This window comes from Maylandia zebra, linkage group LG11, assembly GCF_041146795.1.
Source record: "Maylandia zebra isolate NMK-2024a linkage group LG11, Mzebra_GT3a, whole genome shotgun sequence".
Classification (NCBI taxonomy): domain Eukaryota; kingdom Metazoa; phylum Chordata; class Actinopteri; order Cichliformes; family Cichlidae; genus Maylandia; species Maylandia zebra.
This window is the reverse complement of record NC_135177.1, coordinates 9,031,834-9,049,821: the sequence shown is the minus strand read 5'-3', so window position 1 is coordinate 9,049,821 and position 17,988 is coordinate 9,031,834. Positions and strand designations below refer to the sequence as shown.

General features: G+C 43.2%; 4 protein-coding genes and 1 long non-coding RNA gene across 6 annotated transcripts; 3 read left to right on the top strand and 2 right to left on the bottom strand.

The window, feature by feature from the left end:
- Positions 1-53: 53 nt before the first annotated feature.
- Positions 54-6,160, top strand: LOC101482936 (transmembrane protein 222). The gene is made up of 6 exons (XM_004559945.5): positions 54-687; positions 860-944; positions 1,254-1,285; positions 1,387-1,483; positions 1,755-1,885; positions 4,935-6,160. The coding sequence occupies exons 1-6, from the start codon at positions 569-571 to the stop codon at positions 5,020-5,022; spliced, it is 552 nt and encodes a 183-aa protein (XP_004560002.1). The 5' UTR covers positions 54-568; the 3' UTR covers positions 5,023-6,160.
- A 5-nt stretch (positions 6,161-6,165) lies between these two features.
- LOC101482629 (trophoblast glycoprotein) lies at positions 6,166-8,710 on the top strand. The gene is made up of 2 exons (XM_004559944.4): positions 6,166-6,431; positions 6,678-8,710. Exons 1-2 carry the CDS (start codon positions 6,172-6,174, stop codon positions 7,639-7,641), a joined length of 1,224 nt encoding a protein of 407 aa, XP_004560001.1. The 5' UTR covers positions 6,166-6,171; the 3' UTR covers positions 7,642-8,710.
- On the bottom strand, positions 7,045-10,280 carry LOC143421041 (uncharacterized). Its single transcript, XR_013100764.1, has 3 exons — positions 10,151-10,280; positions 7,229-7,392; positions 7,045-7,148 (listed from the first exon to the last, which is right to left on the bottom strand). It is a non-coding gene; the product is annotated as an uncharacterized LOC143421041 (long non-coding RNA).
- kdf1a (keratinocyte differentiation factor 1a) lies at positions 10,103-13,713 on the top strand. Of its 2 annotated transcripts, none has more exons than XM_004559947.4 (4): positions 10,103-10,191; positions 10,772-11,802; positions 12,216-12,290; positions 12,992-13,713. In XM_004559947.4, the coding sequence occupies exons 2-4, from the start codon at positions 10,791-10,793 to the stop codon at positions 13,075-13,077; spliced, it is 1,173 nt and encodes a 390-aa protein (XP_004560004.3). In that variant the 5' UTR covers positions 10,103-10,191; positions 10,772-10,790; the 3' UTR covers positions 13,078-13,713. The 2 variants fall into 2 exon arrangements, with proteins under 2 accessions (XP_004560004.3, XP_004560003.3); XM_004559946.3 differs by having other exon boundaries at positions 10,135-10,471.
- Positions 13,714-16,299: 2,586 nt separating this feature from the next.
- On the bottom strand, positions 16,300-17,597 carry nr0b2a (nuclear receptor subfamily 0, group B, member 2a). The gene is made up of 2 exons (XM_004559948.3): positions 16,993-17,597; positions 16,300-16,877 (listed from the first exon to the last, which is right to left on the bottom strand). Exons 1-2 carry the CDS (start codon positions 17,525-17,527, stop codon positions 16,636-16,638), a joined length of 777 nt encoding a protein of 258 aa, XP_004560005.1. The 5' UTR covers positions 17,528-17,597; the 3' UTR covers positions 16,300-16,635.
- Between the last annotated feature and the right edge of the window lie 391 nt (positions 17,598-17,988).

The following is a 17,988-nucleotide window of genomic DNA, read 5'->3' as shown; positions in this document are numbered from 1 at the left end:
ATCTGTTTGCCCTTTTTAGCTTGGCGGTTACACAACGCGTACAGTAGCACTTAGTTTTATCTAGGTTAGGAGGATCCCCGTTCGTCAGTGTCCGCACTTTTTGCTGACTGTCGGGCAACAAATGCGAGCACGGTACATCACAAGCAAGTTAAATGAGCATCTCATCTAATGAGGTGACCCATCTGTGGGAGAAGTTACTGCAGGTAACTCTGTAGCAACAACGCTGGGCTGGAAAAGCAAGTGTTTTGCAGATGTTTCATTGATGTGGTGAATTAATTGCAGAACCACAAAGCAGTCAGTTTTACAGTGAAATGAGACCATTATGCATGTATTTAGAGACTATCGCAATACATGAAAACGACAAAAAAAATTATTTTTTAGATTTGTTATAGAGGTAAAGTGCTAGGGCGCTGCAGCTAACATTAAATCCCTCCTCGCTGACCGTAAAGGCCTTAATCGACGAACAGATGGCCCGTGCTGCGTTCACGGACCGACGGTTGGAGGAGGTGGCTGCGTACCTCCGCTGTGCGTCACTGCCGTTCATCTCCTTCTGTCACTCCAGGCTGTGATGGCGGAGGCGAACGATACCGACGTAATGATGAGCTACCACGGTGATTTCCCAAAAAACGACAGAAAAAGCAGCCGCTACCCTTTCTGCATTGTCTGGACACCCATTCCCATTTTAACGTAAGAGGCTACTGCAGTATTGATGCTCCTGTGCTGTGGCAGCAGATGAAACGAAGCTATGTTTATCTTATCCGCTAATACTGTTTCCTTGTAATGGTATTGCGTTAGCTGTTTTGCTGGACATTAGGACGTACAGTAATTGCCTCGTGTGTTATTTGCGTGCGTCCTGCAGGTGGGTGCTCCCCTTCATCGGTCACATGGGCATATGCACTTCTGCTGGAGTCATACGAGATTTCGCAGGGTCATATTTTGTCTCGGTGAGCACTGCTTTTGCATCGAGTTTATCACATCACCGCATAGAGACTGATGTTAAAGTGCTAGACCTTCTCAATGGGAGTCTCAAGGATAGATTCGCATTAGCGGTGGGAAGCAATTTGAATATGGTACTGGTATTGGATCAGTACTACTGTGTTATAAACTGTGTTCAGATTTAGTCTTTTTCTACCTTTATAAGTTTAAAGTATCAGTGTCGGTGTTGGTGTTGTCAATACTGACCCTGTATTTACTTGGTATTGGATCATGATCGTACAGCACTAATTCACATGCATGATTTCCGCTCTTTGCAGGAGGATAACATGGGGTTTGGTAGACCCACAAAGTAAGTTTATTGATGATATTATTGTCTTTTAACAAGTAGGGGGGGAGCAGAGATAACGCATTAAAGGTAACTCACTGTTTTCTTTTAAAATAATACTTCAGGTATTGGAAGCTTGATGTGGATAAAGTGTGTGGTAATGGTGCAGCTACATGGGACAAAGCTGTGCACGATGCATCAGAGGAGTATAAATGCAGGCCGGTAAGATTGTTGTATTTAGCATTCTCTTATGAATTAATTAACACATTTCTGGATTGTGTTTATGGAAGGCCTTCAGTGCCAAAATGAATTAAGTGTTTGATTAATTACTTACAATTAAAATATATTTTTAAATATGTAATAATATTTAATTATAGTTTTCATTAATTAATTATATAATGATGTATTTAATTAATTCATTTTGACACTAGTGACCCTCCTTGCACATTAGTGATTTAATAATAAATACTTATTTATTTACTTTTTGTTGAAGCACAATCTGTGCTTTGATAACTGCCATTCCCACGTTGCCATGGCCCTCAACCTGATGCGCTACGACAACAGCACATCCTGGAACATGGTGAACCTGTGTGTGCTGTCTCTCACTCACGGGAAACACGTAAGGTAAATATTTTGGCCACTTATTCCAGCACTGCAGGAATAAAACACATGTATGAATGATAAGAGCGGCTAGAGACAGATCACTCTTCACACTCTCATTCCTGCTACAGCCTAACCCAACATGCATGTCTTCGGACTGTGGGAGGGAGTCTGAGTACCCAGAGAGAACATGTGAACTCTACAAAGAAAGGCCCCTGTTGGTGGGTGGAGCAACAGTGCTAAACACTGCCCCGCCCTCCCGCCACTAATACCACATGCTACCATTTAGAGTCATCCAAGGAAACCTGGAAACCAAAAACGAACGGGCGTGATCTTTTGGCTTGGTTAACTTTCACATTTGTCAAGCTATTATTAATGCTGAAATATTTATACAGGTTATGTTTTTTAGTAACATTGTGCAATACAGAAGACACTCTGCACATGCTGCAACAGCATCGCTTCGCAGTAAAAGAACCCAGCTGCGAAACTCGTCTGCCTGCAGTCCAAACATGCCACCCTGCAGACAATATTTAGTGTATTTTTAGGGCCCTTAACTGTTGCACAGGTGAAATCCTCTATAAAACTTTCAAAAGTTATCAGCTGATCTCCTCAGCTCCCAAACCCTTACACAGTGTTGCTAAAAGAAGAAATGAGGCAACACGGAGGGAATCATACCCCTATCCCACCTCCTTTGAAACATCTAGTTAGAATCAAATTGATTGATTTATATTGTAAGTTTTATTTATATTTTACACAATGTCTCATCTTTTCTGGAAACAGGTTGTATAAAATTAATGATTAATTTGCTAGTGTTTATATCTCAAGCTATGCTTCACATTCACTGGGCAAATCTTTCAGTTTGGTTTTTCTCCCTGGTTTTGTACATCAGGAGCAATTCTGGCTTTCAAATGTGTGAGTCAAGGGCACTTAAACCTTTTAACACAAGCTCTTTGCCTACCCACTCTACCACTTGACATGTAGTAGCCACACCGGTACTTATCTGCAATAAATCCTCTATTGTAAACAGGAAAATTTAAGTTCAAGTCATACTGGTTTTGTTTGAGCCAATTGGTTTAGGTTGTGAAGTTTATTTAGTCAGTTACGACTGTGTAGAATGCATTCACCAACTACTTTGGTAGGTACACCTGTTCAAAACAAGCTGCTGAAGTTCAAACAGTACTTCAGGACAGGAAAAACAGGTGACTTAAGTGAATGTGGTGCAGTTCTTAGTGCTGGACAGGCTGCTTCTAAGTATTTCAGAAACTGCTGATCTACACAGTCATCTCTTTACAGCGTTTACAGAGAATAATCTAGCAAAGAGAAACTACCCAGTAAGAGGCATGTTCTTTGAAGTCAGAGGACAATGGCTGGACCGCTTTGAGTTTATATAAAGGCAACATACCTTCGTTGTAACTCATGACAGCCAAAGTCTGCAAAAGAGCATCTCTGAATGCACAACATGACAAATCATGAAGCAGATGGGCTACAAGAAGCAGAAGATCACACTGTGTCCCACTCCTACCAGCTAAAAACAGGAAACAGATGCTCCAATTCACACGAGCTCACCAAATTTGGACAATGGAAGATTGGAAAAATGTTGCCTGGTCTAATGAGTCTCAGTTTCTACTGTGAGATTGGATAGTAAGGTCAGAATTTAGGGTAAACAACATGAAAGCGTGCCTGGTATCAGTGTTCAGGCTGCTGCCTCTTAGTACCAGCTGAGCATCATTTCTACACCACAGCCTACCTGAATATTGTTGCTCCTATTAGGACCACAGTATGTCCCTCTGCTACTAGCAGGGTAACATGCCATGTCTAAAAGCTAGAATCACGTCAAACCAGTTTCTTAACCCTTGTGTGGTGTTCGTATTTTTGTTACTCAGCCAGTGTTCATGGGTCTGGTGGACCCGCTAGAGTTTTGGCTTTCCAAATTAACACTATCAAACAATTTTATGTTAAATTACTCAACAGATGTTTACTTCATCCCAATTACAAGACATATGAACAGCAAACATGGTTAATTTTTTCCCTTTACCTTTGTTAGATCACATTTATGAATTAATGTGCTTCTCGTTTTTCTTTTATATAAAATGTTATAAATAAATCAGTTATAATCAAGTGGAGTGAGTGGAAAGACACAACACATTTACACGTGAAAAAATAATTAATTGTTTAATTTTTCTTTTGAAAAAAACTGAACACGGGTCTCACAGACCCGAACACCATACAAGGGTTAAGCATGACAATGAGTCCACTGTGCTCAAAAGACCTCCACAATCACCAGATCTTAATCCAGTAGAGCACCTTTGGGATGTGGCGGAACTGGAGTGTCACACCACGGGTGTGCAGCTTACAGATCTGCAGCAGCTGTGCAGTCACATCAACATGGACCAAAATATCTGAGGAATGTTTCCAGCACCTTGTTGAATCTTTGCTGTGACGAATTAAGGCGGCTCTGAAGGCAAAAGGGGTTTCAACCCAATACTACCAAGGTGTGCCTAATAAAGTGTCCTGTGAGTGTACTAAACCCTCTATCATGGCAGGTTTCACTCTTTCAGACATAGGTGCTACAAAGGGTGATACGAGTAGCTGTGCTAGTATTACAGTTTAACTGAAGGAGAACATTACTGTGCAGCACACCTGAAGCATCTTCATCACCACAGTCTGAACAGTCTGTTAAATAGCTCCGCTGCTGGATGCTGGAAAGCATCAAGAGACATATGGCTCAGAGATCCTCCCTCATTATTCTCTGCTGACCCACATAGAGATTGCTGGCGTCACAGCTTGTGCTGCCTCTGCTCGTACGATCCTGTGGCACAGGAGTCTTTTAAACAGAAGGGGAGTCGCGCAATTAATCACAGACGGCAGCGCTTCCCCTCTGTGTAACAACTGGAGGTCAGTCCTCCGCTGGGGCTCCCCGCACACCGGCTGGGTGGACGGGGACAGTAGGACACAAGCTGGGGCTGTAGACACTATGTTAGATTGCACCATGTGACACTCCGGCACACCTCACGTCCTTGTCACATCCAGGTGTTGAGAAGTACTCTAATTACTGTGTTTTTCCATCCTCCAGCTGGGCTGCTTTCCTCAAGACCTGGCTGCCCTTCGTCATGCTCAGCGGAGTCCTCGCCACCTTCATCCTCACGTTTAACCTACAGTAGTGCGGCGAGCAGTAGAACGAGCTGCCTCAGGCTTTTTGGTTATACTTTATACACAGTCATCGATGTGAGTGGTGCGTTCTGATGGAACGTTTGTTTGCGCACAAACTGAGTGACTGCCTCTTCATCTGTTGTGATGCATGTTCTAAGAGTATCAAAGGGCAAAGCTAAATGTTTTGGTTTTTTTTGGGGGGGGGGGCAGTTGAAATGAACAATTTGTCCTTCAGTTATTGATATTTTGATTATTTCTCATTGGTTATTATGCTAGCAAGGCAAGCTACAGTGTCTGCATTTGTGTTTTTGCTTTATTTCCCCTTGTTAATATTATCATGAAGGAGACGACGTCCAGATTAGACCCCAGTAGAGTAATGCATTTCAGTTGCAGAGATGTATTTTTGATGAACGGCAGTGATGAATGTGTTTCCAGGCGGGCTAATATATATTTCAGTGACGAATCCATAGAAAACGGATTGCAAAATCTTCAAGCTGGAAGTATTCATCAATTATTTGTCTTAGAAATATGAGCAGCTAGACCAAAGATAGAATGATGGAAACCCGCATGTTAATAATTAGGGTATTGCGCTCCCTCGGATACATTTTCCTCCTTAATAAGACGCTTCTATGTTAAGTGACTTCTTTTTTGTTTGTTTTGGCTTTTTTGCAGTAAGATTTGTATGATTTCCTTTTGTGCATCCTCACACTTGATCCTGCCAAGTTATATGAGCAATATTTGATCACTTGTTTATGCATTATGTTATTTTATTGGATGTTTTTGGTACTTGAATAAGTATTATTTATTATTGTATGTCTGTAACCGTTTAATATTTCCATTTTTGTACCTGCATTTTGGATTTGCTGTGTGCAGAGCTCTTTTGTTGTCTCCCCTGGCAGACTGGGATAAAGGTGACCGGCTGTGGGTCGTCCTCTGTACCTTTAAGGGGACTGCGTTTTCATCCAGCAGACTCTGTGTGATATGAACTACCATCACTTTACGGGAACCTTTATTCCCACAGTGCAGCAGACGACGACTGAGCGAGCAGTCTTTGCCACCTCTGCAGTGTCCGATCACTTTTAGAGAACAAAGGATAACAGCTAAAGTTTGATTTATGAATACACGTCTGTAGTTTAAACTCTTTCAGCTGTTATTTAGAGATGTGTTTTTCTGCTGTTTTTGTGTTTTTGGGGATTCTTTTCTGCGCTCTGTGCCGCTGCTTGGAGTGTCCTTTTGGCTGTGAGTGTTTCGCTGTGATCCGCACGGTAAAATGTGTTTCTAAAGATCTGCTCACAGCACCAGAAAATATTCCAGGATATGCCAGGACCGTCATTATCACAGGGAATAATATACACCAAATTGGACCCAGTTCGTTTACGGAGCTGGAGAACGTCACTAACATCATTTTAACCAATAACAGGTGAGAATGTCAGTGTTTTTTATTTGTTTCTTTTTCAGTTTCAACCATGTATGTATTAAGCCGTATTTGAATAGTTTATTTCTTTATGTTTACACAATAAATAAATAAATAAAGATCTGTTTCTGTGAGTTTTTCTTTTTTTAACCTTGATAGTACAGTGAGGTTTCCCAGCATTTCTTGTTTCCAAGCAGGAGGATATAATCAGATGTCTAAAACCTGATGTTAAAGTGTTAGTCGTCTCCTCAGGTTAACAGAGATGGCGTCCCACACCTTCTCCTCCCTGGTCAACCTGCGCTTCCTGGACCTCAGTGGAAACCAGCTGGCACTCATCCATCCAGAGGCTCTCAGCATACCTGGTAGTCCCCTTCAGGAGCTCAACCTGAGCCAGTCACTCTACAACTTTACTGCCCTTACAGACCTGACCACAGCTCTGCGCTGGGGGGGCCTCGCGGGGCTCCTCCGCCTCGACCTCTCGGGGAACAAGCTTGCGCTGCTTCCCCCGGGCATGTTCTCTCACCTTCCCAATCTGCAGCAGCTTTTCCTCACCAACAACTCTTTGGTGGCAGTCTACAGTGGGACCTTCTCTGGCATGAATTACCTGGAAATGCTTGACCTGACGCACAACACCTTCAGCACATTCGGAACCGATGCTCTGGTGGAGTTGGACAAGCTTGGGGACATCAGAATCCTGCTTGGTAACAACCCCTACACCTGCTCCTGCGAGATCAATGAGTTTGTCGCGTGGCTGAATAAATCGAGAGCTAAGGTTGATGTGGATGCTGTGAGATGTGCCTCACCTGGCGCATTAACTGACGCCCGCCTAAGAGGGCTCAGCATCCAGGATATCGGGTGTGTTGTTCCAGTCCTGGCAGAGGTCGCTGATCTCACCCTGCAGACCTCTTATGTCTTCCTGGGACTGGTTCTGGGGCTTGTTGGCATGGTTTTTCTCTTTGTGCTCTACCTGAATCGCAAAGGTATGAAGAAGTGGATCAATGAAATGAGAGACGCTTGTCGGGATGTCCTGGAGGGCTATCACTACCGATACGAGATTGACTCGGACCCTCGGCTGGGGCACATTTCTGCAGACAGCAGAAGGGCGCAAAGGCAGTTAGGAATATCTCTGCCCCAGCAGCTGCCCAGTGACACCTCTGTTGCCCCCACAAAAACACAAGTCAAACAGCTGACAACCTCCCCACCTCTAAACTTATGATAAACTAACTGATGATTTGACATATTATGGTGTAGCTGTAAATAGTTTTAGGAGGAAATTTGCAATTTTGTCTCGAGCATTCTGTACATATCGGAGTTACATCCTAGAAACCTAAAAAAAAAGTGCCTTTGTGTTGTAGATACTCTAGATTCTTGTATTTGTAAGTTAGTAAGTGTATGTTTTTCTTCTAGATTTTTATAAGGACCTTACACATAGGCTACTTTGGAAATGGATGTTAGCTTTTTCAGTGTGCTTTCTTTACTTTTATATTAGCTGAAATATCTTTCCAGTAAGCAGAAGATAAAGAAAAACATAAATAACATAAATTATAGATGACCAGTGAATGGTAGGGTAGGTCTATTCTACTGTGTTCTTCAGTAAAAAAAAGCAAAACCTTTAAATTTACTCAGCCCTATATCTGTATAGGAGCGGTAATAATGCGATTTGTATTTGAATGAATATGTCTTGGTATGATATAAAAACCTGTGTTTACATTAATTAGAAATAAAAAGAAATGATGTAATTAATTTCTTGTGCTGTTTTATTGTAAGTGTAGTGAGGAAGGCACTGCTACACAAGCTCATGTATATCTCCACGTGAGATTGCCATACTATTTCAATTCAAAGAGTGGGTGATTAAGTGTTTCTATACAAGGAAAAAGTAGGGCAGAATGAATGATATCACCGGGAAACACACCTGCTGGCTCTGCAGCTGTGCACCTCTGTGTCCCTGCCGGAGCTCTCTACCCATTGTATGTGCACGTTAAAGAGGATTTATATAGAGAAATTAGAAAAGTGCACTGCTGCAATTTAAAACACAAAAATTCTCTGCTATCCTGCATCACATGGCTGTTTATCAGGGGTGTCAAGCACACAGCCTAAAGGGCAGAACTGGCCACCAAGGGTCCACCGGACAGCTTTGGAAAATGTGAAAGCTGCAAAGACGCTCTCATTTGATTTATCCTTAAGAATGATCTGAATCATCTGCACTTTTACGGCCTTCTAGCCAACAAACACGTTGCCTACAATCTGCCCTACAACACCAAATAAAGAAAGTGATAGAAACACCGTCAAAAGATAGAAAATGATTCCCCCCCCCCCCCCCCCCCCCCCCCCCCCATAACATTTCTACTTCATTAAATATCAGACAGGTATCTGTTTTCATTGTAGAAACCACTCACGTGAAGTTTTGCTGGGACTTTCTTTTATTTATTTCTGCAAAATGCCCCCTGAATCTCTGCCTTAAGGCATTGTAAACCTACACAGGCGTTTATGCTTTTATGTTTAGTCTTAAGCACATTCAGTTTGAGTAAAGCAGCATATATTAAATAAATAAACTTGCCTTTTATTTTTATTGTTTTAATTTTGTTCCCATATTCCTTTCTCCATTATACTTTTTATGGAGGCTAATGAAATATTCTTCATCAAGCTTCACTCGCTTTTTCTACTCACTATGTGTTTATACACCACTCTGCATTTAATCATTAGTTATTATGAATCTTTGGCTCTCCTCCACAGTGTGTCTGTTATCCTGTCTTCCTTCCCTCATCCCCAACTGGCCACCCTCCCTGAGCCTCATTCTGCCAGACGTTTCTTCCTGTTAAAAGGGAGTTTTTTATTTCCACTTTCACCAAGTGCTTCCTCATACAGGAGTTTTCTGTCTATAGGGTATTTACTTTAGAGTATAACGCACGTTATAAAATTTTACTGAATAATGATTTCTTGTTGTAATGAATGAACTTTAAACTGAGCTACATGTGTAATGTTCAAGCTGTTCAATGCAGACTACAGATACCATGGCAGTGCCAGGATTGTGAGTGATTGCTGAAAATGTTGAAATGTACTCACTCACTTTTTATTATTATTTGTAAATATGTGTACAAATGGTTGGTTTTTTGTACTGTTTTTATCAATAAATCTCAGCAACAAAGGAAATACACCCATGTGTGTTGATTTCTCCCTAAGATGGCAAACTGAAACACTCCAAGTTGGTGACTTTTGGAGATTTATTTCCCTGGATGATTGAGAATGCATCAAGACGAACACAAAATGAAGTTCACAGCTTTTAGCAGCTCCCCCACCCCCTCATTCACACACCCCCACTCCCCTCCAGAATTCTCAGGTAACAACCTAATTTACATATGAATGACCAGCCAATTTAGCTTCCACTTGGCTGAAGCTAAAGCCTAGCTAAACACCTACCAGCCATTTGGCTGGAAGGCGGGTTTTAAAGGTAGAAAAGCCAAATGGCTGCTCTCGGGGGACTCTAAGTGTTAAATTCCTGTTCTTTAAGAACTCTTTAATAATTCACGAAATGCGTATTTAAACATTTTTAAACTGAAAGAAATCCGACACATTTTTTTGGAATTTTTAAAAAACAAACAAACAAACATACACGTTACTATGCAATAGTTTCCCCTCGTATCACCCCCCGCCCCCTCTTTCCTCCCCACATCTCTGGTTCCGTCCCCTGCACGTTCAAATCCGCCTCGTGTGACGTCACGACTCACCTGTGGGTGGGTGTAGGATCTGGGATTAGCTGTAGCCGCAGGTAATAGCCAAACATTGGGAGACTCTCGGCAACGCAAGACTGTAAACTTCTTTTCACTGAAAGACAAACGACCTCGATGAGCTGAGCTGTGTTTTTCCCCTCGGACTGCGGGACTCTGTTTTGGGTTTGCAAACTTTGCTTAAGTACACAAACCTAAAAATCTGTAGGCGGTTTTGTTTTCTCCGTTTGGAGCGTTAGCGTAGTTTTTTTTTCTCTCTAAGACTTCCGCACTTTGCTCGTTGAACAAGTTGTCTGGGATAAAAGTGTTTCCTCTTATGCGGTAAGTGGACGATTTGCAAGTAAAATGGAAAAACAGTTGGATGTTGAATGAGGTTTGGTCTCACCTTTTCTCCTCCGCGCGCACTATTAGGCAAGAAAAAAAAAAACCAAGGGTGCGACGAAAGTTATTGTTAAGATAGAAATCAGAGCACTCAGCTTTATTTACACTCTCCGAGCTTCATGTTAGGTTACTTTACTGAAAGCTATGTTTTTCCTGCTTCAGCTTTAAATGCAGCTTAGTTCAATGTGTTTTGGGGGTTTTATGGAGGTTGTACTAATCTGTCCTCTCCTCCTCCTCCAGGTCCCAGGCTTTTTGAGCCATGCCTGGCCACAGCACAGGGGCTCCCCGCCACAAGTACCCCAACTCTTGCTCTAGGGCGGACAACCATCGACCCAACCGGACTATATCCAGGGACAGCACGACCAGCCAAGACTCCTACAAGGATCCTCATGGGGAGCAACTACGAGACCACTCCCGCTATTCAGAGGGCAGGTATGGTCGAGGAAGAAGCAACCCTCGAAACGGCACAGGAAGGGGTTCAGAGACAATAGGATTTATTCCGGGGTCGGCAGACAGCGTGCCGAGCAGCAGGCAGTCCTGTGGCTCCTGTGCCTCTATGGGCTGGAGTAGCTGTAAGGCTCTTATCTGTTGTGTTCTCACCTGTGGATTTTATGGCACCCGGGAGCCCTGCCTCCCCGTTAACGAGAGCTCCACAGACCATACCCCCAAAACGGTCGGTGACCCTCGACCTCCTAACGGCATAGCTATGAAAACCCCTGGCATGTCTTTGGAGCCCAATAATAAGCAGCCCAAGACCCCCAGATTGCCCCTGAATGACAGTTTCCGTTACCCAGATGTGCACATAGCAGGTCAGAAGGTAAAGTACCCAGTTGCTGACCCCAAACGGGGTCGCGCATCAGGTAAAGGGGATAACCAGCGGCCGGTCAGCAACACCAGCCTTATATCCTACGAGGACTACGACTTGGATGAGCAGAGCGACAAAGACATTGACTCTCTGATCACCAAGAAGCTGCTGGAGCTTTACGCCCTGCATCAGATTGACCAGCTGGCCAAGTGCACCTCTGATTCCTCCTTCTCCCGCAAGACCAACGAGATCAGCGAGCTCATCTACAGCATCGCTCAGGACTACAACCTGGAGGAGCAAGAGGCCGAGTGCAAGCTGGTGCACGGGGTCATCCGCATCAGCACGCGGAAGGGCAAAAGGAACAAGGGCTACCTGTCGACCGGGCAGCATCATAACAGCAGGAGGGACGGGACCCTCCCCGACAGTGGCAACGAGACCATGACAAACACCTTCATGAGCAGTGATTGTAAGAATCTTTTCTTTTCTTTTCTTTTTTTCTTGCTAGAGCTGTGTAAATATTTATAATGCACAAGACAACCTTGCTCACCAGCACCTTGCAGCAACATACCAAATATACCAATCATCTGACCCATCTTTTCTTAATGACTCATAGAGTCTGTTGGAACACCGGCTGAAGCTCTTTTGTTTGCCTCGTAGCTGCGAGCTCTAAAACTCCAGGTATTTTACATGCAGTAGCCTCATAACAATCGCTTAATCTGAGGCAAGTCGATGCAGGTGCGGCGTCTGCTAAACTCAAGCACGATAACAGAGATGACCGGATGAATTATAACGTTTGCTGGATCTCTGTTTGTTTTCTCTTGCCTGCGTTCATTTTGTCTTGTCTTTGTTTTTGCTTTGTTTTTTTGCCTTTCGCTACAGTTCCAGAGGTGAAAGTGTCGGAGCAGACGCCATCAGACGAGCTGGCGAGAAAGATGAGAAATTACAGCGGGCGAAGTGAGTGCATGCGCGGGGGTGGTGTGTGTGGGGATTTCCCATGAGTCTGTCTTCTTTTGGTTTCGTGTGGAATTAAGATACTCGGGAGTAAATAAAGTAATTCTGCTTGACTTTGGCAGTCCATCCTGGGCATTTGGGTGTAATAACCAGCCTGCTCTGTGTGTGTGTGCTGTAGCTGTGCAGCTGTAGGCGTTTTCTCACCTCCTCCACCTTTCAGTCACATCCCACTCTCCTAGCAGTGAAAGCACCGCATTCCTGCCCTTTTTCCATTCCCTGCATATTCTTTCACCTAACACCTACCTATCTGCCTGCCCTCCGGCTCCATGGTAATGCTACACCACCTGCTAGATGAGCAGATCAAGTCACATTAAATATATGTCACATAATGTTCCCAGATCTGCTAAGTAATTTCACCAACTTGGGTTACAGATGGATTACGTAAACTAGGCTCCTCTTTTCTCTCTCTCTCTCTTGTTGTTCGGTGAAGAGGTTGGTAAAAGGACGGGTGTCCTGTTACATGTCTGTGAATGAGGGTACGCCACACCGTGTTTTCACAACTTTAACTCTGTGTTCGGGGAACGTGTCCGGGTCCTGGGTTTGTCCAGGTTTTTTCGCTTAAGGATAAATGAAACTAGAGCTATGCTTTTTAACCTCACTGCATTAAACAATCCTTCCTTTTTTCCCTTTTTGTCTTTTTGCAGCATATTCCTCCAGCACTACTACGGCCTACTCGGCGTACCACCACGACGCTGAAACCTACTCCTCAGGCGCTCCTCTGATTCTCTAAAAGTCAAACAAAAACAATGAGATGTAGCCAGTTACATGGGCTATTTCATCCTCCTGCTGTTACCAAGTTGAGCACCTTTTCTCCCGGGTGGTTGTACTTCTGCCTTTAAGTGGTCCAGCTACTACCTGCTGTTTACAAGCATCTTTATGTTTCAAGCAAAAGACCCACTGAGGAGACTCTCCCCCCCTATTTCCCCTCCACACACACACACACACACACACACACACACACACACACACACGTTAGGAGATATAGGTTTTTATGTATTTTTTCTGTGCAGTGTTTAAAGATGAAAAAAGTGACTCCACTCAACAGGATGCCATAGGAAAGAGGCAGACGTTTGAACAGAGCCGTCCTCGTTCTTGTTTTTATCTTCATTTTTTTTGCTAGCTGTTGTGCATGTGCCGTATGTGTGTATGAGCTTGTCGACCTCCTGCCATTTCCCCACAACCCTAAGACGTGAGTTTTTTACCTGAAATTTGTATTAGCCATATTTTGTAAATACCCTTCTATCGATGTTACTTTGTGGTTTTTTTAAAACCATATGTGGTGTTTGTCCACATTTTTATTTTATTTTATGTTGTTAGCTACTAAGTCATATTTTTAACAAAATAATAAAAAAAAAAACAACTTCCATTCCTCTTTATGCTTGTGTTTATTCAAAAGTCTAAATCTGGAAGTCTTTCTCTCTCTGTGTATAAAGCAGCTCCATTTGTTTGGCAGCAAATGATTTTGCTCATGTATATCAACAAGTCTTTACCATCACGAGCTTCTCTGGCACTCTCTCTTCAGCCTATTTTTTTCCTCTTTATCTCTGGGATTATTGTTGTCAGGCTCATCTCCCCGAGGTCACTGTGTTACAGCAGGCAGGCTTTTTCCGCCCTCAGCAAAAGAAGGAACTCGTTTGGCTGGTTCTTACAGAAAGGAAATAAAATCCACGGCTTTGTCTTTGTCATTTATGGCAAAGGCGAAGGAACAGTGCAGAAAGTCAGCCTAATTTTCTTGAAGCGGTTCAAATTTGGGTTAAACAGATGAAGCTGCATCTGTCAATAATCATTATCTTTTGTTTATTTTAGGAGCCTGTACAGTTGTTTCCAGCTGTGACTTACTGCTTTAAAACGAGGGGCGGGGGGTTAAACCGGTAGCCAAAATTGCACCGAGAAAACGCACAAACAAAGTTACTGAAACTATTTTGTTTTTATTCAAAACCCAGTAAAATCTTGCATGAAGACAATTACACTTCCTAACTATCTGTTCTTCAGCGCCACACACACAGCTTTTTTGTTTTAGGCAAGTTGTTTCTGTGTGTGTTGCATTTGGCCTGTGTAACCCCATTTCCTCTGGCTCACTCCCCCACCAGCACATTCCTGTTTTACCTGTATGTAGGTGTCATGTAAAGGCTCACAGTTTCACAACTAACATACCACAGGACAAGACCAATCGTGAGCTTGCTCCATAAGTGATGCAGCCTGCAGATCTCCAAGAACCAGTCAAGAGTTTCCCGTCGCAGCTGATTTAGCCTTTTAAGTTTTTCCTCGGCTGCTTTCAGGTGCTGAACCTTTAAAATCACTCCGAGTGAGGCTTTTGCACTCATAAGGGTTTGCAAACGCAATAAAGTTCAGGCTCAATTTTTATGATTCTCTCTGTTGGGAAAATGTGTGACTTCCACAGTTTTCCATGAGAGGGGGACAGAGAACCATTAGAGAAAAAAGAAAGCATTACGTAGACTGCGTATAAAACTGTGCTGCCACATTTAAACATAGTGTCTCCATCCTCAGGTCAAGATACATAACTAATAATAACATGGATATATTTATGACCCCTGATAAATCCTTTCTAAGCTGTCATTCCCCCACCTATTCTATAATGAATAAATAAATAACTGTGTTATATCCCCTAAAAGCCCTTTTTTTGATTTCCTCCCACCAATAGAATCATTTTCATGCTCTCCAGAGATTCATGCAGCAATCTAAACTCAGTGATTTTGGTCCACACTGACATAATAAGATCACATAGTTGCTGCACATTTGTCAGCTGCACATTCACGATGGAAATCTCCCATTCCACCATATCTCAAAGATGCTCAATATGATTGAGATCTGGTGACTATGGAGGGGATTTGACTGCGGTGAACTCATTTTCATGTTAAAGAAAGCCGTTTGAAATGATGTGAGCTTTGTCACATGGTGTGTTAACCTGCTGGAAGCAGCCGACAGAAGACGGGCATACTGTGGTCAAAAAGGGATGGCTGCGCTCAGCAACAACGGGTAAGCTGTGGTTTTTTAAACGATGCTCACTGGTATGGGTCCAAAGTGTGCCAAGAGAGTATTCTCCAGACCATCACACCACCAGCAGCCTCAGCTCAAAGCTGAATGTCGTTTCTGACATTACCACCTGATTATTGGAGCAAAAATTAAAACCCATCAGACCAGACAACATTTTCTAGTTTTCTATTGTCCAGCTTTGGTGTAGCTTTATTTTCCTGTTCTTAGCAGACAGAAGTGGCACTCAGTGTGGTCTTTCTGCATCTTCTTCTTCTGCTGCTTTTAGTGCTGTCAGAAAAGCTCTTCTGCACAGCTTGGCTGTAATAACTGATTATTTGACTTGCTGTTGCCTTCCTGTCAGATCGAAGGTCATTCTCCTCTGACCTTTGTTATCAACAGGACATTTTCACACAGAGAACTGAGATATTCTTTGTAAATGCTTTTTTTCTTCTATTTTTTTGGCTTCGTTAAGATCTTAATTTGTTAAAGCAGTGTAAAATTCTTTATTCCTATTATTTTAATATGTTCAGATACTATTTGTTTTTCTGTAATACAGTTATCTAAACCTATTTTCAAGAAAGTCTACTAGCTGTTAATTTATTTAAAATCAATAAGCACTCATGTTAAATGTAACATGTAAAACATTTCCTGACATTTTAATGCAGAGGTTATTTAGGTAAAAATGACCTTCTGCTCTGCCACCTGAGCTACAGCCACCCCATCACCCCAAAATCATCCTTTTACTCCCATTTTCAAGGTATTTGCTTTTTAAGAGCTCTGGCAACAACAAGAATTTAATGTGTCATGTTGTCCTGCACATATCACTGATGGGCCTGCCAATGGAGTGCAGGGGTCAAATGTTCAAACCAGACTGTTAGTACCAGATGTTCCAGCTGGTACATATATTACAAACTTCCCTTTTCAGGTGACCGACACACAATTTCACTCTTCATTTGTGTAAAAAAATAGATTTATTTGAAAAGTTTTGTAAATGCAAACAATAATTATTTACAACAGAGAGCTCCCGTCATGAGATCACGCAAATACATGGGCAGTAGGTACTCTGTCCTAATGTAGAAAGTCAAATCCAGTTCAGTTGGACGAAATCTTGTCAGACTGGGCTTCAGTGACCACGGCATCATTTTCAGTGTAAGCAGTTCATAACCCCATCTTCAACAATTCACAGTTTTTGTTTTCTTTGAGTTTTGTTTAATAGTAAATGTGTTTTAGAGCAACCCACCATCAGGCAATCCTTCATTTCACAAAGACGGAAAAGCTCTAAAATCCACTGCTCCTATCTGCAGAAGAGCATGTCCACCAGCAGCTCCAGCAGGTTCGCCTGTCCTATCACAGGCCGGAAGAAGAGTTCAGTGATGAGGCTGGGGGTGATGCTCTGCAACACGGAGGCTGTGAGGAGGATTTGAGCAAAGCGGTCCCCGTCCCCTGGGTGGAGGAGCTGAACCACCTTGCTTAAGGCCTGCTGAGCTTCCTGTTGCAAGCCTTCCACAAACAGGGCTGCCTTCAAATCTGGTACGTCTGTCGGTGGAAAAACAAAACTGTAAAGTTACATGAATGCTTAATATTGCACACCATTATTAAACCACTGAAAACTGACCAGAGAAAGCTGAAGCTGAACACTTCGAATACATACCTGGATTAAATATCGTGGTCCCTTTGAGGTATGCGTACTCCTTGGGGCTCAAATCCAAACTCCAAAACTTTTTGAGGCAAGACACGAGTTTGCTGACACCGGCCATAGTGGGCTGCTCCCTTTCCACCTCAGGGTTCTCAGGTCTGTTCAGGAGGATCTTTTTCAGCATGCTATCAGTGGGGATGTCCATCACCTCAAAGTCCACGTGCTCTTGGGCCAGACCCAGAATGAAGAGTGGCGCCCAGGAGCTTTTCAGAAGGGCGAACTGGTCGTTTGGAGGCAGCTGGTTAAAGGCGGGCAAGTTTTTCATGAAATTTAGGGTTTTTACCAGAACCGCCGAAGCTTCTTTGCAAATCTCCGACGGCCTTTTCAAGCACACTGTCCGTCGCGCCTCACATTTGCATCTGTGACGCACTGAATTGTAGCTGAAGTTGCCTTGGCTTGGTCTGCTGCCATCCATTTGGCTCAGGATGTTGTACAGGATAGGATTTGAAGTCCTATCACTGCTGGTTGAACAACAACACGCGCTGTCCATTTTAACCGAGTCACAGATTGTGTGGGCAGTTAAATGAATCCTCTCGCAGGATGGCCTCTTCACGCGCTTGTGAGCACAGCTGCTGCTGCTGCTTGGAGTCTCCCTCTATTTATAAGGCCAGCCCAACCTGCTTTAGTGGACTTTGACTTGTCAATACGTTCCATATGAAAAACAACTGTGTGTTCTGCCAGGTGACTGGAACAACCCTGGGAAACTGATAAGCTTTTCTCAATGAAAAGGAGCTGCTGATGTAAAGTCTGGCTATCAAGAGGGCTGGGTCTTATCTTGTAACCGGTGTCATTAACCCAGGCAGTACCAAGCTACCAAGGACTGGAAAAGTAATCAGCCCCACAGTGAGCCCCTGCTTGCTGCTAGCTCACACCTGTAATACTGGAAACAGGCCAAAGTAGACTTGGGTCACTGACCTGCGAGATAACTTCAAATAAAAGAGTAAAATCCCA